The following is a 22,769-nucleotide window of genomic DNA, read 5'->3' as shown; positions in this document are numbered from 1 at the left end:
ACCAAACCCCTTTTGTTCCCACCCATCACATGCTTACAACCATGAAACTAAAATGGTGAAACATTGAACTAAAACAGTTTTTTCCAGCTCAAGGAAGTGTTTGAAGAATACATTTACTTTTAATATTGTTTAAATAATCCCCCTACAGTTATTTTACATATTGACCAAATTATCTTGATGTAAAATTTTTTCACACATTACATGATCCAAAATCTTCCTTTGATCTGAAATGGGACCCATGGTTCATTTACTGCCATTAGATTGATGTGACTTGTGAACAGCTTGGGCTCCGTGACATTTGGACCTCATGTAATTGCTGTGAGTTTTTCTTTATTTTTCACTTGATTTCTGAGTTTTTCTTTTTGGTTTTCTCTTTTCTTTTTCTTTAATATGGTATAAAGACTTTCTATGATGCATAGTCATTGTCCATTTTTATAACATATTGTACCCCGCTTAGATTTTTGTTTTTTTTGTCATATGGACAATTCCTATTTGGTGATTCTGCTTCTGTGACCGTTCCATTGAGCGACACTGTATACATGTATCACCTTACTGCAATTTTACTGGGATGTTATGTATTTCTATGTCATTTTGTGGCATTTGAACGCTCTTTTGTTCCCGCTATGTTTCACTTTTTCAATAAAAAGTTTGTAAACAAAAAATAATCCCCTTAAATCTTACACTTAGGCCCCTTTCACACTGGGGCGGTGGGGGCGTCGGCGGTACAACATCGCTATTTTTAGCGCTGCTGTACCGTCGTTCTTGCAGCGGTATTCGGCCGCTAGCGGGGCGGTTTTAACCCCCGCTGGCGGCCGAAAAAGGGTTAAAATCCCTCGTACAGTGCGGCTATAGCCGCAGTATTGCCGCGGTACAGCCGCGCTGTCCCATTGATTTCAATGGGCAGGAGCAGTGAAGGAGCGGTGAATACACCGCTCCTTCACCGCTCCAAAAAAGCGGTTTGCAGGACTTTTTTCACCGTCCTGCCTGCGCACCGCTTCAGTGTGAAAGCCCTCGGGCTTTCACACTGAACAAACAGCGGAGGCTGTTTAGGGGCGGTTTGCAGGCGGTATTTTTAGCGCAATACCGCCTGCAAACCGCCCCAGTGTGAAAGGAGTCTTACTTTATCTACTCCTCTTATTTCTTCACTATATAGCCCACTGAAAGCTTCACAACCACCTCAAAAAGAGTTCCCTGGCCAGGCCACTCCAGTATAGATTTATTAATTTCTTTGTAAAGAAGTGTTGCCATTATTCCCAATCGTGGACAGCATTTCCATGAAAAATAGGGATTCTGTTGCTCATGTGCAGCCCAGGCAGGAGAATATTTGTAAGGAGACTTTGCAGCAATAGGATCAGTTGAGATCTAGAAGGAGCCAGTCATAATCGGAGTCCGCGGCCCCGGAAGGAAGAGGGGCGAACAAGGATGCGGCCTGCAGCGGGGACAGCGTGGGCTTCGTTTGCAAGTGTCACATGCATACTTGCACATTATGCCTTTACTTTGCAAGGGAAAAAAAAGAATTAAAATCCATCAGGGTTTCTCTTTAATTGTTTTAATAAAAATAAAAAGGTAATTTTGAAGTTGATGGCATCAGCATGGGTCATAAAAATTGGGACAGGGCCATGTTTACCATGATGCAGCATCCCCTCTTCTTCTAACAACACCCTGTAAACATCAATGTTTTCCTATTCCTGGCTGATATAGGATTCATACTGCTCAACAGTCTTGGGTTGTCTTTGACATATTTTTCATTTCAAGATGCGTCAGATCTTTTCTTTTTTTTTCCAAACAAAGTTTATTGATGAAGTTATAAGGGAACATAGGATGGATGTATTCTGGTAACAAGAAAAAAGGTAATTATAGGGCATAGCAAATGTTACAAAAGCAAGTTTGCAATCAACAGTGAAATTGGTTAACAAGTGCAGTTAAACAGAGAATTCAATTAGAAACAAGTATAACAATATTGTTTCATTAGGGGACAGTGTAGTGAAATATACAAAATGTAATAAAGTTACCCTCGGCAGTTATTAATTTAGTATTTTGTAGTTATGCTTTGTAAATGGTTATATAGTAAGAATTTTTTTGTCAAAAAACTATTATCTGTTATAGTAGGTATAACTCGTAGGCATTAACTTGTTATGTGGAGCTTTAGTGTAGGTGCATGCCTCCAGCACAGGCAATACCGTTAAGTCTGTATGGGGTGGGGAAGGGGTATGAAGGATGTATTCTTTTTTAGAGGAGGAGATAAAAAAAAGCAAGTATGTATGAGTAATTGTATAGACATACTTCTGATATGTGCATATATAGTTTACTTCGAGATGTTTGATTTGGGTGATAGAGACAAAGCTTCATAAATGGCTCCATGTTTTGTGGAGAGTGGTTTCGGATTTGATAAGGGGAAAAGGATATTTTGACCATTAGTCAGCGTTTGGGAGAGAAAGGCCCATCATCTGAAGGTATTCGTTTGTGGACTGGAAGTGGGTCCAACAAGCCCACGTAGAAACAAATTTATGGGGGGAGTCTTGTGAGATCAAGATGAGCTTCTCCATTTCATCTATGCATTTATACAAGTTTGAAAGGGAGGGGACTTTGGTAGTACCCCAAAGCTTAGGTATGTACAATTTAAGAAGCGTTAACTAGCATCATGGCTAGAGTTTTGTAGTAAGGTGTATCTTTTGAGACATGCTGGTGAAGTAAGAATTGTTCAGGTGTGAAGTGTAAAGAGTATGTGGTTATTTTTTTCTTTGTTTGTGAACCTTTTTCGAAAAGGTCTTGATAGTTGGGTATTCCCACCAAATGTGCAAAAGATCACCCATTGCTTATTGGCATCTCCAGCATTGGTCTAAGATCAAGGTGTCAAATTTGTGTAGAATTGAGGGGGTGCAGTACCAGCGTGGTACAATTTTATAATTTTTCAGATATTTTCTAAATTGTTTAAAGGTCTTGACTGCAGGCAGGTCAGTTAAAGGATACTTTCACTTTTTATAAAATAAATAATGAATGCACATCTTTTTTTGCAGGTAAAAAATGTGCATTTTATCTGTAATTTTGTATTTCTTTTTGGGAAAAATCATTAAAAATCTATTGAGAAGAAAAAAATTGCATTTTTTATTTGACATTACAGACTGTAAAGCATTGCAGCTGATATTGTGTTCAATGCCAGGATTCTGCACACTGTCAGTACACTGTCTGTCCATACCACCAATGCAGGCAGACAGTTACTGGACTGCAGGAAGATCAATGAACTATGAGAGCACTCACCAGTAGCTCATTCATTCATAGAATCCTGTGAATGAATGATGCGTCCGTGTGGGTGGACTGACTACTACATGCTGTTGTCATAGATGCAATATGCAGTTTAGCATTGTCCTTTTTGTCCTGTTGAAATATGCAAGGCCTTCCCTCTCACTTCCTGTTTTGGCTTTGGGAGAGAAAGTGAAGGGAAATATCCCCAACGGGGCAAAAATGGTAAAAAAAGAATAAAAGAAGGGGAGGATCAGAGAAGACAGGATTAGTCTTTTTACACAAAGGATTACCCCTAAGGCACCCTTCACATGGGCACCTCCGTTCTGCATGATCCGCTTGCTCATCAGGGGGATCGCTCCGCTGATCCCCGCTGAGCAGGCGAATGACAGGTCGGTCTCTGCTTACTGAGCAGAGCGGAGATGGACAGAGTCCCGCTCTCCTCTATGGTGAGATCAGATAAAAACGGATCGCTTGTCCGTTTTCATCTAATCCCCTTCCAATCCGCTAGACGGATGGAAAATAGGACCACCATCCATCTGGTTTTGGCGGAGAGGATCGGATAGCAGTGGATGTCAGCAGACATGTCACCACTGGCAGGTGGTCCAATCAGGTCCGCCTAAATAACTGACAGGTGGACCTGATCGGACAGCCCATGTGAAAAGGGATAGTATGACAAGCATGCTTTATTGCATACACACACTGATTTTACTGTTGTGGGTTTAGTAACACTTTAATTGAACAAGCTGAAGTTAGAAGCTGATTGGTTACCATGCACAGCTGCATCAGATTTTGCATGCTCCCGTTTTAGTAAATCACCCCCACAGTTGTTTTATTTTTGTGAAGTTTCAACGAAGTAGAATATTTTATATATGCAACATCTACTTGTACATGTAGTTGGATGTTATATTACAATTATTGAATATAGTTATAGATTTTATAATCCAAAAACGCTCCATGTTCCTTGAGAGACATAACTGTGCCTCCTAATATCTTCTTATGCCGTGTACACATGACTGGACTTTCCAGCAGAAAAGGTCAGACGGAATCATTCCATCGGACATTCCGATCATGTGTGGGCTTCATCTGACTTTTTCTTTCTAAAATTCGGAGGGACCTAGAAATAGAACATGTTTCAAATCTTTCCGACGGACTCAATCCCTATCAGGAAAACCGTTCGTCTGTATGTTAGTCTGATGGACCAAAAACGACGCAAGGGCAGCTATTGGCATTACACTTTTTTTTTTTACACTTTGTATCTTACATCAACTGCCCTAATGTCGCATGCACTCGGTTGGATTTTCCGACGGGAAATGTTCGATGGGAGCTTGTTGTCAGAAATTTCGACCATGTTTAGGCTCCATCGGACATTTTCCGTTGGAATTTCCGACAAACAAAATTTGAGATCTGGATCTCAAATTTTCCGACAACAAAATCAGTTGTCGTAAATTCCGATCATGTGTACACATTTCCGAAGCACAAAGTTCCATGCATGCTCGGAATCAAGCAGAAGAGCCGCACTGGCTATTGAACTTCATTTTTTTTCTCGGCTCGTCATATGTGTTGTACGTCACCGCGTTCTTGGCGATCGGAATTTCCGACAAGATTTTTGTGACCGTGTGTATACAAGACAAGTTTGAGACAACATCCGTCGGAAAAAAAACATGGATTTTGTTGTCGGAATGTGCGATCGTGTGTACGCGGCATAAGAGTAGAAATATAGCTTTTACTTGTATGATTGGGATGAGGTTAGAAGATTCATGGCATTTTTGCAAACAAGAAATGTTGCAGAATCATTGACTTAAAGAAGCAAAAGGATTTAAAATGTTCACGTTCACTTTCAATGGACCGTAATGGTCCCTCAATTTAATACGACATTACTAAGTTTCTTCCTTATTACCATGCTTGATATTAACATTTATACAGCATTTTACTTTTTTTTTCTGTATTTGGGGTGTAGGGCTGCTCAAGCTAATTGTCCAATAACACTATTTGTTTAGTTGTTTAAGAAAATGTCTCAAAATAATTGTTTTTCAATGTAATGTATTGTCCTGTTGTAGTATGAACGGAATAGGTGATTTTTGCAGAAGTGTTATCAGTTTATAACATTCATTTATCTACACTTGAAGATGTTAACAAAGGTGACAACTTTAAATGACAAGTATGTAAAAAAGATGATTGTAAAAAAGACAAGAACTTGTTTAACCTGGGATTTTGCATTGTTAATTGGATAGTTTGTAGAACCTGAAAGAAAACAGTGTGAAAATGCTCAACTTTCTGGTAAAGAAGTAAGAACAGGTATGGTGGTGTAAAAATTGAAAATAAGAGTGCGCTTATCTGTTTTTAAAATATCTAGCAAAGAGAGCAGCGGAGGATATAAATACTTTTATTTATCTTTTATTTTTATTTATTACTTTTATCCTCAAAAGCTTTTCATGAATAACTGCATTATCTGCAGGAAAGTATATTTATCTTCTGTACATTTGCTCAAAATGTACAGAAGCCATTATCTTCTGTACATTTGCTCAACAATCTGTGCACTTAAAGTGGTTCTTCAAACCCCCCCCCCCCCCCCCCCCGAAGAAAAAAAAAGCACTTAATAGTCAGGAGCTACAATTACTGTAGCTGCTGCAGATTTTTAAGAAAAGGACCATTATCTGACCAGGGGTACAGCGCTGTCCTCACTCAAACCAGTTCTTCGCCGCTCTTCGGGTACCAAGCACCTCCTTGTGTATTCACAGCGGGCTTCCCACTGCGCATGTGCAAGCCATGCTGCACTGTGTGAATAGTCCCGCAGCCTTTCCGGGACCAGTGATGTGTCCTAAGAGTCTTCGGGCGAGCGGAGCAAACTTCTGCTCGAATCGACTAGGCAATCTGAGAGTAAGTGGGAGCAGGTACCTGTCAAAACTAGGTACCCCCCCCCCCCCCAAAAAAAAAAATCTAAAGATAAACAGGTGAAAGAAGAACTTCCCCTTTTGGTTAAGTCCTGCTTTAATTTACTCTGCTGTCCTCTGGGTTGATCTTTTTTGTCACTTGTTTTTCCATATAGTGCTATTGCATTAAGACAGTTAGAAAGATGGCAAGGTGTTGGGCTTAATGAGTAAAAGATCATTGGTTACAAATTATCTAGATTGGACTACCTAAGAAAATCCCAGAATCTCGACTTTGAAAAAGAGCAATGGCAGCTTCTGTATTTCTGTCTAGTGTGGTTCTATTTAAAGCAGTATTCATGAATATTGCAAAATTTTTAAAGCAAACAATATGTTTATTAGAGAAGCAAATAAGTTGAAATAGGTAAGAAATTGAAAAGGTGTCCTTTTTTTTTTTTTTGCTGTCTATGCTCCTTTTGGTGACCCCCCCCCCCCCTTTATTGCGTGGATACTGGGTTAGGAAGTGAGCAAAATCTTTTTAATGAAGATAGAGCAAATAAAATATTGTTTTTGTACAGCATGGTGTTAGTATGTATGAAATTCAACTGCATTAATCTGTCCCCAGTGCTAATAATATCTGCAAAACAGGTTTGATGTAGCTCATCCCACAAGTCTTTATGTATGCATGGCAAAATCCCTGACCACTTTTGATATACCTTTTGAAAGAGCAGAGGGCTTACAGTCTGAAACTGGGCTAATAGTTTAGTAATTACCTTTAGCTGAGATGAGTAACAAAGTAGTTTTTCTAATGGAGTAGAGGAGAAAGTTACAGTAAGAAACTCAAATTGTGCAGCCACAGCTTGTTGCAGCTAAAGATACTTAAAAAATGTTCTATTAGTGATGCCATGATTGTCTTTTAGAAATTGAAATGTGACAAGGGACTTGTTAAAAATATTTAACTTCCTTTGATACCCACAAAATGGTATCGTGGTGACTGTACAGTTTAGAAAGATTGGGGTTGAACCAGTGTGTGTAGGAGTGGAGTATGTGGTGAGAAGCAAATGTGATTATTCCCCAACAGTTTGTTTGCTTCACACAATGCCCTAACAGTAAATTTTAGTTACTTTTAGTTAGGAAAGAGATGGACCCATAAATTAGATTCCTCAACTGTTCCAAAGACCCAGCAGTAGTTTCCGAATTGTCACCAGCGAAAGCCAAAGAAATTGGGAACGACAGGGCCACTGATGTCAGGTGTCACCTGAAACGCTGCTCTCGCCATCCTTGGATGAGTTTTTTTTTCAAATTAGTTAGGAAATGGAGCAACCCAAAGTTTGAAAAAACAAATTAAATGATAATACTAAGAGACATTTTAAAACCTTTTTATGGGAGTAGGTAAATTATTTTAATAAGATTAACTTGTCCTATTAGATTTCAAGGAATAGTAGACCATTTTCACAGTGTAACTTCCATAAAACTAACAATAGGAAGAAGATTCAAAGAAACAAGCCGGGAAAGGTCATTGTTTATCAGTATACCAAGATATCTAAAACACTCCACCTTAGAAGTTTGAAATTGCCTAAAAAGGAAAAAGATTTAGGGTCTCTAGGAAGAATGGTTTGCTTCCCCCAGTTCACCAGATACAGGACCATGGACTTCCATTATATTTACCAACATTGTTAAATGCTCAGAATCATCCAGGTACAGATATGCATCATTAGCGTTCAAAGATATGTGTTCCTTCTAATATTCCCAGTTGTCCCAAATGTCACAAATCAGGTATGACTGTCAAATGGAACAGGCCAATGACTCCATCACTATCATAAAAAGCATCAAAAACAACAGTGGGCAACCTTAATGACTGCCTCTCTGTAAAAAAAAAAAAAAAAATATTTCAGAGACATCCTGAATTGTCTGTACTCGTACGTAGCCAGTGGATCATCATACAACAGTTTAGTCCCATGAACAAGGATTGGGCCCACCCCAAAGGCATGATATCCATTTCCATAAATAGTTCCAAGAAATGGTGTCAAAGACTTTGGAAATATCTGTTGACACTATCAAACCATTACATTGGTAATGCTTGCCTAATATACAGTATGTTCATTTATAACCCCCCAAATGTTACCAAGAGTGCTCCCACCAGGCATGAAACTACATTGATCTGGGTGTATAATGGTCAATATAAATTTAGCAAGACGATGAGCCAGAACTTTATCCAGAATTTTAATATCCACACAGGAAATGAAATGGGTTGGTAAGACTTACTGTAAATGGGATCTGTGCCCAGTTTGGGTAGTTAGCTGGGACAGTTAGCTCTCCCCTTATAGAGTCAGGTAGTCTGCCATTTTCTTATGCAGCAATATAAATTCCCAGTAAATGAGGAGCTAAAAGATCTGAGTGGAATTTATACCAATCCAGCAGCAAGCCATCAGTACCTGGAGTCTTATTAGCCAGAAGGAAATGAGGCAGCTACAGTTTTCTGTTGAGCCAGTGGACCATCTAGTCCTCAGGTGACAATTTGAGAAGTGTAATATTATTTAAAAAGCTGCAGCACATTAACCATGTGTTGTTTTTGCCCTGTTAGTGGCTATAAAAAGCAGTTTTTTGCTGGGAAAAAGGAATGTCTTGAATCCTTTCCTGAGTTCAGCTAACCATGTCAGTTCACTTGCAAAAACCATACTTAAAGCCCCAATAAATCTTGATGTAAAAGCTTTCCTCTGCTGTCCCTTCTCATAGCACAATGCAGAATATCTCGACAAACTGTCATTTCAATTTAGACTCCTTGTGCTTGCTAACCTCCATGTTAGGTAATGAATATTAGAGACAAGTCTACAGCTTGTAAATAACTAATTAGAGCCAGAGAACGGGCTCACAATCTTCCCATTTTTCTCGTACATTCTAGCCTCCCGGGCATCACTAAGGAGGGCAATGTCCAGGAAGCAATAGTAGAAGCCACTGGTGTCTCTTTGCAACTACTGTGATTACACATAGCCAACACATCAGATTTCTAGCACATAACCCCTGGCCTTTTCCCAACAGGCCAGATCTACTCACTTGAGGCCCTCTCTTTTTTTTCTGCTTCTCAATCTCTGGCTTTAATGGCATGACTGTTGAAACCCAAGTCTTAAAGGATAGAGGGATATCTGAGCATGTGATTCCTACCTTGCTAAAAGCATGAAAGGTCACTTCCAGGAAGATCTGTTTTTACCTGATGTGAACACAGGCACTTTAATCCCACATTAAAGTCTTTAATCCCACATAAAAAGTAGAAGCAAACATAGCAATAAACTATTCAGATTTGATGTCAGTAGGGGGAGTGCTGTGATGAGTTAAGCAGGCATCCATAAAGTGGCTTCTAATTAGAATGTGGATACTCTCACCAACTATATAAGGTCCACCATCTTCCTGCAGCGTAACTCTACCCCTGAGTGTATGAATGGATAATTTATTTATTTATTTATTTCAGGTACTTATATAGCGCCGTCAATTTACGCAGCGCTTTACATATACATTGTACATTCACATCAGTCCCTACCCTCAAGGAGCTTACAATCTAAGGTCCCTAACTCACATTCATACATACTAGGGACAATTTTAGACAGGATCCAATTAACCTACCAGCATGTCTTTGGAGTGTGGGAGGAAACCGGAGTACCCGGAGGAAACCCACGCAGGCACAGGGAGAACATGCAAACTCCAAGCAGGTAGTGTCGTGGTTGGGATTCGAACCAGTGACCCTTCTTACTGCTAGGCGAGAGTGCTACCCACTACACCACTGTGCCGCCCCGATAATGGTTAAGAGCCCCGCTCCGCATTAGCCAGTAGCAGTATTCGACCGGCAAATTCGACCAGAGAGGGGAACCGCTCAAGGAGTGTTTTTTGCCTCCGTATGTTTCGACATAGATCCGGAATGAAAAAAGCAAGCCGTCAGCTGTTTGTTCCGTGCTGACACTCAGGTCAAGGAGCGTGTGGCTTCCAGAGACGTGCTGACGTCACACCGCTAAAAAGCACTCCCCCTACTGAACTCAAATCTGAATAGTTTATTGCTATGTTTGCCTCTACTTTTCTTATCCACTGTTTATGAACATTTCTTAATCAAGCTGTTTGGTACACATGCTGCATTGCCTGTCTATTTACCTTTGCTGAAGGTCTGTGGTGTGATCTTAAAGACCTCGCTGGATGGTTATGCTCATGCAAACAGGACCAGTACACTCAAGTCACCCACCTGTTAACCAGTAGCTAACCTATAGGGCCTATATCTAATGGACTTAACCACTTGGAGCCCATATACTGTGAACTTTACCAATTAGGAATGTTTTTTTCTCAATCTCAATAGCCTTTCTTCTAACTAGTGTATGCTAGGGGTACATTGGTGTCTGGTGTGCATGTGTGGGATGTGCTGTCGCGGCTTTCTTTGTTTTTAACAATGTGACAACGTTGTCCCATTTTTTAACTGTCTATGTTAGTCATTTATCTGTGCCTCATTTTCGTTAAATTTAGTTTGCAGTGGTATTTAACCTAGTTTTGTACTAACCATAAGTGTTTTGTTTTGGCCCTCTTAAGAGAACTCTATTCTTTTTTCTGTATGCCTTAGGGTTACCAGAACTGCACCCTACGAGTATCGTATGGGTGAAGGCTATCTACATACTCGCTAAACTTACTCTAGATCCTTATTATTTAGTTTCGGTTGATCCAGGCAGTTCTTTTTTGTTTATCCCTGTGTGAAGCAGGCCTAATTGCACACAATATACGATTTTTAGATTAGGTCCTCCTTTTACCCACCTAATAGCACTCTGTGTCTCAGAAGGTTTATCTCCTCTGTGTTTTCTTCAATTGCTGCTTGCTTTGGAGTGAAAACAACTGTAGTGTATGGTCATAGAGAATAATGGCCATGCTTGGAATTTGGACTGTGCTACAAAATAAGTCTACCACGCTATAAGGCATTGAAAATAATTCATCTCCGTGTGGCCAACGGATTATAGCTCTGCAGTCCATCATGTAATGCATTTTCTGGTAGACATATCTCCAACTTGTATATAAGATACAGTTATATGAAAAAAATCTAACATCAAAACAAACATGTAAACATTTCATCAAGCTATATTTCAAAGTAAGTATTGCAATAGCTGTGTCCTCAGTAAACTTAATACTTTTTAAGAAAAAAATGCACTAAACCAAAGTCGCTTTCTTATCGTCAGCCCCCTGCTACCATTATCTAGTGGTTTGCCTGGTGCTCATTGTTAGTTATGCCACCAAGAGAACCACTAGTCCCCAGGAAACTGTGACTGACTTGTTAAAATCTTGTAAATGTTGCAGCAAAATATTTTTCCTACTGTGTTCAAGGCTGACAGGTGGTACAAAAGTGGATCAGCTGTTTAGAGGGTGGCAGCAAAAAAAATATTCACTGGAACTGAGTACCATAATTGGCTTCCAAGCCCCTAGTTGGGTTGTCCGCTGTAATTCAAATTCAGCATGCTCTTCTATGTAGCCACTCTGGCAGATTGGTTTCTGCGTCATTAGAATTGGTATGTATGTTACCATAAAGCAGTTTTACTTTGAAGAACTCATATTCTTCAGTGCTTGTTATAAAACAATAGTTTTGAGAACATTCCCCATTTCCTTTTCACATGCATTTTAATGATATTTAGGCATGCTTTCGGTTAAAATAATTCATTGTATGCATGGCTTGACTGGTGCGTACTTAGCCATCTACCAGTATCCTGGTACATCATTATGTGCTGTCTGTTTAGTGGCATATTATCATTTTGTTTTATGGCATGACAAAGGCAAGTATCCCTTATTTAAAAAATCCAATTTGTTATAAGTAGGTCTGGAACAGTAACCTCATTGTATGTCTCTTATTATAGATACAAGTTTCAGAGACTCATACTCTTCAAAAGTGCTCTTATATGATTTCTGCATAATGTCTTGGAACCTTGGAATGTTACCACTATTGACTAAGCTCTAAGAAATGTTTTTGTTGCCTTCATTATTGTCTTGTAATTGTAAAGGTTTAATAACTTTTTTTTTCTTTTATTGTAGCATGCAATGATGCTGCCAGTGCTGACCCATCACATCCGCTATCACAAGTGTCTGATGCATTTAGATAAACTAACTGGATATATTTTTAAGGATCGCTGCTTGCTGCAGGTGAGTAAATACAGCATCTCTGTTATGTACCTGAATATTGGCACCTGGAACCATTTTTGTTTCCTAAAAGAGAATGGGTTGTTCTTATTGAGGTGATTTAAAGGAAAATGCTCCCCTCAGGCAAGGGTGTTAGGTGTAATCCTGGACTTTTACTGTCCCTTTCAGTCACACATGCACTCTCTGTCCAAATCTTACCTCTTTCATCACCTCAACATTTCCCGAATTCTCCTCTTCTTACCAACTGACAACACAAAATATTTTAATTCACTCCGTTGTTATCATCTCAACAATTGATTTTCCTTCCCTTGCCAGACTTATCCACCTATCCAGCCGCTTAGTGTGCTCCTCTCTTTGCCTCCTCTATTTCTCCTCTGCCTATATCTCCACTGGCGCCTGCTTGCTCACTGCATCAAAATGAAAATACAAAATACACCGTACAAAGTTATCCACAACTGTGCCCCCATCTATAACAACATCTAAAAATATAACACAAACCATCCCCTTCACTCCTTTCAAGACCTCCTGCTCTCTAGCCCCCTATCATCACCTCCTACCATGCTTGTTTCCAGGACTTTTACAGAGCCTCTCTCTCTTCCCCACCCTATCCCAGTCCATACAAATGTCTCATACTCTGTCTGCCTTCAGGTAATCCTTGCAAACTCACTTCTTTAAGGAAGCATATCCTACCTTTAGTTAACCGAAATTTTACTTTTTCCATTAACTTATCTACCACAGTTATTACCCTCATATATTAGTTACCTCTCCATTTAGATTGTAAACTCTCTTGAGCAGGGCCTTTTTAACCCTCTTGTATTGAATTGTATTGTAACTGTACTGTCTCCCTTTGTTTTCTTAAGCTTTGAGCAAACATTTGCCACTATATACATCCTGGATAATAATAAGAATCAGTAATAATGTGTATATCCACGTATTCATGATAATTCTCATTTCCTTTGTTAGGATGGTCATATATTTCAAGAATAATACCTGAAGAGATATCCATATTTTCCTCCATCCACATTAAACCAAGTGAAAGGACAAATCTCTGCTACTGGCTATTGTATTCTTACAGCTGGCACCCACGGCTCTCAGAATACCTGAACAGTGACTATAACTGATTGGCTGCAGTCACCGTTTGGCTGACTTTTTTTGGTAGCTCCTTCCTCAGTCAAGGTTTGGCAGGACCATCCACTGGTCCTATTTTGGTTGACTGCTGTGACTAAATACATTTGAACCATGTATGGTTAAGGTTAGATTATCATCTAGGGCTTGTTGGCCTCTGTGTAGCCAGATAAGATTCAGATTTGGTATTGCAAATAACTAAAGCGGTCCATACATGTGTGTTTTTTTTTTTTTTTTTCAGCCAACAGGCTGAACAGAAAAAACTGAACGGGTTTCCCCATTCACACATTTTAGGTGGATGGGGAAATCCTCCTCACTGTGATATAGTATTCTGACAACAGACTCTCCCCCACTGTCAGAATACACAGATCAGTGCTGCAGCCACCGTTTGAGTGGTTTTTATTGGTCAAGGCGGTTGAACAGAAGTCATTCAGTAGATCGACTTTTGTTCAACTGCAATGGCAGCACATGGTTAGAAATGTGTCCAGTCAGTGCTAAACCGGACACATTTTGATCTATTTATGGCCACCTTAACTGTGCTTATGGGTCTTCTGTGGTTATGAGATCTGCTCATTGGTACATCAAAAGAAAATAGGCTTTCTTAGGATGTACAAGGGTTGGGTGAGAAGCAGAATAGTCCAGGGACATAACAAGAAAGGAGGAGGAGATGAGGGAGGAGAAAACAGAAAGGAAAAAAAAAAAAAACACAGTGAGAGAGGAGGGTTCAGAATGTTGGAAGCTGGAGATATGGGTAGGTGTTGGTGCTGTGGGGCAAACTGTTAGTCATGAAGGGCACCTTGAGCACTTTTATCATAAAAATGGCAAATCTCTGCATTCTGGCGTAAACTCTCTTTCGCTTATTATTGTAGGTTGTAACCAAGATTATAAAACACCCGTCACTTTGACTGTGTTTGCAAAAAACAAACTAAAAAAAAAAGAGACATTGTTCTACAATATAAAAAGCATGCTGGTGATTAGGAAAGAACAAGCACTTCAGTATATTGCCACTCGAACATTGAAAGGTAGACTCCACAGCTGCAGTGTAATGTAACAATCACAGCCAGTGAGCCAATGAGCAGAGAGAGCGGTGGGGCCAAGCCACAGTTATGTGTGTGAATTGACATGCAGGGCAATGACTCAGGAATGAGCCTGCCTGGGTGCCCCCATTGCAATCTGCTCTGGGGGCACTCGGCAGTAAAGGGGGGGGGGCAGAAGCGCTGGCAAGGGACTCGAGAAGAGGAGGATCAGGACTGCTCTGTGCAAAACCACTGCACAGAGAAGGTACGTATGACATGTTTGTTATTTAAGGAAAGAAAGCCTTTAATATTACTTTAAGCTCACATACAGACAGACAACATCTACAATTTGTGATTTATTTTCTGGATTAAAAATAAAAGCTCTTTAATTGTATGTTCTGTACTGGCACTAGTATGTCATCAAACCAATTTACCAGGTCAGCCAGGGAATGTAAAGGTACAGTACATGAACATTTTTAGTACATTTGCAGCTGCTCTAAATTTGTCCATGCTCTCTTTTGCACAGGTTCTTAGTGTCCATGTATTGTATACAGCTCATAAGGTCATATATTGTTGGTTGTAATCATAACACAATGGTTACATTTTTCATAATAGCATTCTTGTATCATGAAATCACTTTCTCACTGTCTGCACAAAATACTCTGATGTTTTTGTTACTACTGTACAAAAACATGCCCAACGTAGACAAATCCATTTTTTGACCAAAAATGTTGTTGCAGAACATTAATTCTCCATACAGACAATCCAGAGAGTAAATCTGTCACTGTCAGCAGACCTGTAAGGCACAAATAAACCCCTTTCCTTTATCAAAACAAAATTTAATCCCTTTCCTGTGGACAGGCTTGCAATGCACAGATGAACCTCTTTTTGTTCAAATACAAACAGTCTAATAATTTCTGACAAATATTAACCTTGGCCTTTATATGAAGAGTGTTTAGCTGGACTTGATCATGCATTTTGTGGAAGTATTTATGATTTGATTTTATTAATTAGTACAAATATAACTACTGCATAGTGGATCTTTTTTTCCTTCCATAATGGCACTAGTAGTTTTCATAGATAAAATATCCTGCAGATCAATCAAGTGATATGTTTCTTTTTTTTTTTTTTTTTTTTTTTTTTTTGTGGTCAAATTGGCTTTAGTAAGGCATTTTAGGATTATAAGTAAAAAAGGAGCTGCACTCTCAAATGTGATGACAAACAAATATAAATGAATAAAATGAGAAAAATTGACTGATAAGTCCCATAAACAATAAATCATGTGATGTATAAGAAGTCCTCCAATGTCTGACTAATTCTGTGAAAAAATCAATAGTATGCAAGAAAAAAACAAAATTATATGAACAAAAAAAATGAATTTTAGAGTGGTGATTGTAGCAACACAATAAAGTTAAATCCTCTCTGACTTTTGAACAACGTGAATCCACCACTAAATAAGGTGCAAGCTTACCAGCTGCACAAGCTGTTTGAGCTTGTGGGTAATACCCAGCTAGGGTCTTTAATCCTCCCTGTGCCTCCAATGGCCGATGAAACGGGCGTTACTGGATACTGTTTGCAAAATTATATAACAAACTGTGAAATGTTTATTTATTTTTCAAAGTTTTCAGTCTTTTTTCCATTTATTTAGAAAAATAACCCAGTTGTGATTAAATACCACCAAAAGAAAACAACTCTATTTGTGTAAAGAAAATGATAAAAATGTAGTTTGAGTACAGTGTTGCATGACGGCGCAATTGTCATTCAAAGTGCGACAGCCCTAAAGCTGAAAATTGGCCTGGGATGGAAGTGGGTAAAAGTGCCCGGTGTTGAAGTGGGTTAAACACCTGTAAAAGCTTATGTGTACATGGACACACTGTCTGACATTGAGGGGCAGAAAAAAAAACAAGACGCCTTTAAAAGCTGCATATAAAATACTCAGTGTGTTTGAGGCCTAAAACCTGTGCAAAGCATGGAGGCAAATATCCCCCTCTATAATATCTATCACACTGCCACACTGCTCCTTTACGGAAAAAATGTAAAGGAGACCTAACACTGGACGCCTGAACCTCCCCTATTGTGACAGGGTTGACCAACCAGAATCCATCTGGTCTGTCTCAGAAGCGCTGAGGGAGAGGAGGGAGAACAGTGGGTAATTCAAATCCCCAGACCTATGGAGCTGCTGCAGTATTGCTGACAGTTCAGCAACCCTGGGGGTAAGTACAGACGAGAACCGGGGGGTGGAGAGGGTGTCCAGAGATGGAAGATGAACTAACCCTTTAATTTAGGGGTTACATTAAAAAGGAAACTATACTATACTCATTTCCTACTTTGAATGTTAAGTAGGGAGATTTTCCTGTTTTAGTCACCTCGTGTGACCTTTTACGTGAAAAGGTAATTATTTTTCTTCGGGATTTTTGTACATTAACAATGTACACAAATCCCATAGAAGGAAAGAAATGTTGGCAATTTTATGAAATCATGCCTGGTTACACTAAAAAGGTCATTTATTTTTCAATTATTGAGGAGCACGGGAATCAAACATTTGGGTTATACTGCCACCTACCGCAGGATTGCACACTGGCAAAAAAAAAAAAAAAAAAAAAAAAACACCAGCTCAATAAAACCCATCATATTTCTAGCATGCCTTCGTTTTTTGCTGGTGTTTTAGGAGGATGGAAATCTCTACTGAGAAAAGTTTAACCAGTTTTACTGACCTTTTTTCCAAGAAAATATTTTCCTTCAATCACCATTTTTCCCTACACATTGCCTGATTGCAGATATCCGGATCAGTGTTTCCTCAGCAATAACTTTAAAGGCTTACCTAGTCATCTCCAGCCAACTGAACCTTCATGGTTTAACTTTGTATCCTAAGCTACGTTATCCTTGCCTTGCAGTGCAGCATGTTGGTTCTCAGACACACAGGGAAACTGTTCTGCTCTGTTGGGTCTCTCCAGCTCTTGATCAGCTAACAGCTCCAGTGCTGCCTGCACTCTCTACATTCCTCCGAGTCTTCTTTATCTCTGCCAGGAATGGCTTCCTCTTTTGTTCTCTCCTGGGAGTATTTCACCACAGTTAGGCAGGATCTCATGGTAAAAATTACAACCCTGATTGCTGACTTTGACCGCAGAGGCCATAAGCGTACTGCCACTCCTTCCCCTGCAGAGTCTAGATTTAATCTGCCTGCACCCTTAGTGGCCTCTGAGCCTTCTGTAGCAGATACTCTATCTGATGAAGTCTCAAGAATCCTTGGATATTGTCCCACTTTAAAATTAGAAGAACAGCCTATAGCTTTCATCACCGTTTCTATCTGTCTTAAGATCTCGTAGAGGCCCTACGACTATCTTTCCTGCATATTTCCTAGTCCCATGACTGGAAACTGGGACACTACTGATAATCTTTTTACTTGTTTAGCAGCGTTTTACCCCCTTTAGGAACCTTTTGTTAAACAGTGGACCATTTCTACTGTGGATAAAGTGAGTGGTGATTGCGCTGTGATAAAAAGGGGAAGGGGCTAGCTCAAATGTATAGAGAGATGAGTGAAACAATTAAAAAAATTATTTAAAAAAGTATAATAAGCATGAGGGCTAGTATCATACTAGTATATAAAAATTTTGTAAATACTGAAACAAAAGAAAAGAAAGTTCTCAGTGCAAAAGGGCTAGTATCATACTAGCACATATGTGGTAACTCAGCAAATACTTATTGGTGACTCCAAGTAAATAAATAAATGGTGAACAATCCCACCACCTAGTAGTACAAAGTGCTCAAACAATGAATCATCAGTTCCAAAAAGGCAAAATGAAAAAATTATACAAAATATAACAGTATAATGAAATGTAATAAAGTGCAGTCACATGGGCACTAAATCCGAATAGACTGAGGAAACAAAATTGCCTAAAACGTATAAAAAGCTATAAAATGAGTGACAAATACAGTATGGGTACAAAAAAAATATGTATATATTGAACCAAATAAAAATATATAAATCAAAAAAAGTCCATGTGCATGAGGGCTAGTATCATACTAGCACATAAAAAATATTGTAAATACTGAAACGAAAAAAAAAAGGAATCTCAGTGCAAAAGGGATCGTCCCGTCCCGTGACTTCATCAGAGGAACTTCATCAGTGAATTCATCCTCTGATGAAGTCACGTGACGATACGTGTCAGGATTGGAGCACGGGAACTGTCACAGACTGACGATAGGATACGAGCTCGGTGCTCGTGGATGTTTTTTACTATAGCCTTCTGCCAAATGTAAGTGTACTATGTTGTTTTTAACCTAATAAACTGATTTATATATGGGATCACGCTATGTACACTCTCTTCTAACACTCCACATATATCCATCCTATTGTGACGAGCATTGAGGAAATGGGGACAGTTTGAAGACACCTTTTTGAGGTATACTAACTCAGCGTTCGTTGGATTGACGCCACACTCATTTTACAAAAGTGAGTGCATCCCCCTTCTGTGTGTGTCCCTTTTTCCAGTCTGGCCGCCACGGAGTTATACTATATACTGTCTGCTTATGTTTTTTATATACCATCCTGCACACCCACCACCCGAATCGCCTGAACTACTGGATGGGACCCTTGCCTGCTGGTGATTTGTTATTGGATTACAAGCTGTTGTCTTGCAGCAGTAAGGTGAGCTGCTTGCGAGCACAGAGGTGTCCCCACTGAAGACTTTTTTCCCTTTCCTGTGGCTTGTGGACTTGCCTTTTTGGAACTGATGACTCATTGTTTGAGCACTTTGTACTACAAGGTGGTGGGGCTGTTCACCATTTATTTATTTACTTGGAGTCACTAATAAGAATTTGCTGAGTTACCAAATATGTGCTAGTATGATACTAGCCCTTTTGCACTGAGATTCCTTTTTTTTTTTCGTTTCAGTATTTACAATATTTTTTATGTGCTAGTATGATACTAGCCCTCATGCACATGGACTGTTTTTGATTTATATATTTTTATTTGGTTCAATATATATACATATTTTTTTTGTACCCACACTGTATTTGTCACTCATTTTATAGCTTTTTATACGTTTTAGGCAATTTTGTTTCCTCAGTCTATTCGGATTTAGTGCCCATGTGACCGCACTTTATTACATTTCATTATACTGTTATATTTTGTATAATTTTTTCATTTTGCCTTTTTGGAACTGATGACTCATTGTTTGAGCACTTTGTACTACTAGGTGGTGGGATTGTTCACCATTTATTTATTTACTTGGAGTCACCAATAAGTATTTGCTGAGTTACCACATATGTGCTAGTATGATACTAGCCCTTTTGCACTGAGAACTTTCTTTTGTTTCAGTATTTACAATATTTTTCATGTGCTAGTATGATACTAGCCCTCATGCTTATTATACTTTTTTAAATACATTTTTTTATTTTTTCACTCACCTCTCTATACATTTGTGCTAGCCCCTTCCCCTTCCTCTTCCCCCCTTCCCCTTTTTATCACAGCGCAATCACCACTCACTTTATTCATACCACTTTTGTCTGTTTGGATCAGCCATTTAGGTGTTTCAGCAGTGCCCCTTAGCATAGGTATTTCTGACAGCGCAGGAGTTTCTTCATCATTTATTCCTACTGTGGACCCACAAATATTCCATCTTAAAACTGAAGTTTAGATTTGAATTTTAATACATAGGTACATTGGTCCAGCTTGAACCAAAGTAAGTATGCTATCACATACCCAAGCAAGCCTTTAGCTTTAAAAGCTTTAAAGCATTGTAGTAGTCACCGCTACTGCAGTAATAGCAACAGTCTGCCGGGTACTGGGCAAACAGCTGCTCTTGCACATAGTAACTACAGAGGGACTGCTTACTCGGCATGACTGCAAAATCACAGAACTCCTTGCAATTTTTTCAGTGACAACTAGGAATTATCTGATTGGACGAGGTGGGGAGGCAGGGCAGTGACATAATGATCTCTACCTCATTCAGTCAGAGATTACCTTGTATTCACTAAAAAAAATTGTATCCTATGCAGAAAGGCAGCCGATTTGCACTGGACCTAGACGCCTGTTGCTATTACTGTAGTAGCAGCATTACTACAGTGATTTGCAGCTTCCACAGGGACTGCTTAGGTATGAGATATGCATACCGGACCAATGTAGCTATTCAATAAAATGCATACCTGAACTTCAGCTTTAATAAAGCACTAGAAATACCTGTAGAAGATGTTGTTTCTTTTAGGGATTCCATTGATGAGCAATTGCAGATCTTTTTCAAAACCTTGTTTCCTGACATTACATTACAGGACACAGACTTCTTAAAATTATTATGAGTGGGTTATATGCAGCTACCTTCAGGTGATTGGACACTTCCAAAGAAGGCAGGGACATTCATCCTACCCCTCTCACTTTCAGCTAGCCTTAGGTGTTTGCTGTTTCCATAGGTGACAAACCACTTCTCTCTTATGATAGATGTTTACCTGCTTTTATGGACATGTCTTTTGTTTGCATGCTTTCTGGATGATTTCTTTCAAGATTATTCCTTTCAAGGTAGTTTCTTAATCACTCGGCTGCACTATAGACACTGTGTCTTTTTATGCAGCTTCCAGGTTGGTGGACTTTTTAGCAGTGCCTTGGGGCACCATATCCAGACTCTGGATTCCGGGTTAAGGTCCACAGATATGGTCCCACCAGATGCGAGACCAATCTCTGAAGACCCCTGAAGGTTTTGCCCACCATGGAGGGTGAATAAATCCCTCTTCTTCTTGCTGCTCTGGGAAAAACTCCACTTCTGTCATGCAGGGATGGCCACACACTGATCAACATTTCTCTGGTCTCTGCTGAACTGGACACATTTTGATCAGTCTATGGCCAGTTTTAACGCAAACTACCAGATAATTCTAGTCTGCTGTTCTTTGATTGGGGATTTGTACAGGGCATCTCATGTCAAGTCACCAATTCTCAGTGACATAGACATATCATGTAGGCTTATGATCTTAAGGACTGGGTTTCACTATTTCATTCTAAGGCACACCATACTAGATCTGTGAGTGCTTCTTAGACATTTTGGCTTCAGGAAATTTTCTCAGACTTCACTGCTGCCATCTGGTCCCCTGTTCACACATTTTCCAAATTCTACCAGGTGGATATTTAGCCTTGTAGAAAATATATATATATATATATATATATATATATATATATATATATATATATATATATATATATATATAAATATTGCGCTATCAGAAAGAGAAATAAGCAGCTAGCACTAACAAGTGATCTAAACCTGTGAAAAATACATTGTGAGAAGAAAAGTGCAGCGCTAAGAAAGTGGTAACAAACATTGATATCTGATATACAATGTAAATATATCTCTAGGTATATATAAGTTGGATTTTTGGGTGTATATAAAAATAATAGTCTAAAAATAGTGACATAAGGGTTGATAATTGAATCTCAGAAACATCCGTTAGGATGTGCACCTCTAGCACAAACTAATATACATAGGTGAATCCATACAATGTCCAAAAAGGTGTATATATGTTAATTATCCAAGGATATACAATTTTACACAAATAGTTATGCATAAATAAGTCCATGAATTATCCGGTAAGATGTATAAATGTTAAACACCCAGAAGTGTAAATAACATGATATTCAAGTGTTGATAGCAGATCCACCACCGTAAGTAAAAGTGGGGGGCTTACCAGAACGATTGGACACAGATGGGTATACACCCACTGTGCCAGTTAAGCTTGTATGCTTGTATAGCTGTAGATCTCTGGAGATGGAATAGGGATAGCCAAGGTACTTGTAGAGAGTACGTATGGTGAGGACAAATCCAATCAAGTATCCACAGCATATAAGGAGAAAACATGAGAGCACATAGCGTGATACTGTGTAAAAAAGCTATGAAGCGTATTTATTGAAGATAAAACACTCACATTTGTGAAGATAAAATACAGCGCTGAAAATAGGTAAAATTTGGCAGTGTAGTGGTGTCAGCAGACGGTCCCGACGCGTTTCGTCCTACCGGACATCATCTGGGGTGCTACACCACTCCATACACTGCCCCTTATATATAATAGGTGACCCCCTTGCTATAATGTGGCTCCAATCCTTAATGATTTGAATAACGCGCCACTTCCGGGTAACTTGCACGCCTCGCTATGGTGGTAATAGTGGAGCGCAGATGCGTGCGTCGCTATAGCAACGAGTCGCGTGCGTCTCCTGCCTGTACATTCACCGCCGTCAACATAGGGCTGGGACCACTCTGAGTCGTAATAACGTCATGGCGCCATGTGTCAGACCTCGTTCTGGCTGAATAGTGGAACGCAAAAGGAGGAAGTACAAGTGTCCCACATCAGCAGCACGTAATGAGTCTAATTACGGGGGGGGACGACAGTT

General features: G+C 39.4%; 1 protein-coding gene across 2 annotated transcripts in view; it reads left to right on the top strand.

Annotated features, from left to right (window-relative positions):
- The window catches only part of DROSHA (drosha ribonuclease III), a 651,577-nt gene that overhangs the window by 380,174 nt on the left and 248,634 nt on the right, over positions 1 to 22,769 (top strand). For both annotated transcript variants that reach the window (XM_073630893.1, XM_073630892.1), the window contains exon 17: positions 12,153 to 12,260. In XM_073630893.1, the coding sequence (XP_073486994.1) occupies positions 12,153 to 12,260 (108 nt within the window). The remainder of the gene's footprint in view (positions 1 to 12,152; positions 12,261 to 22,769) is intronic.

This window comes from Aquarana catesbeiana, linkage group LG05, assembly GCF_042186555.1.
Source record: "Aquarana catesbeiana isolate 2022-GZ linkage group LG05, ASM4218655v1, whole genome shotgun sequence".
NCBI lineage: Eukaryota > Metazoa > Chordata > Amphibia > Anura > Ranidae > Aquarana > Aquarana catesbeiana.
Note: the sequence above shows the minus strand (reverse complement) of the source record. Positions and strands in the feature narration are given on the sequence as shown.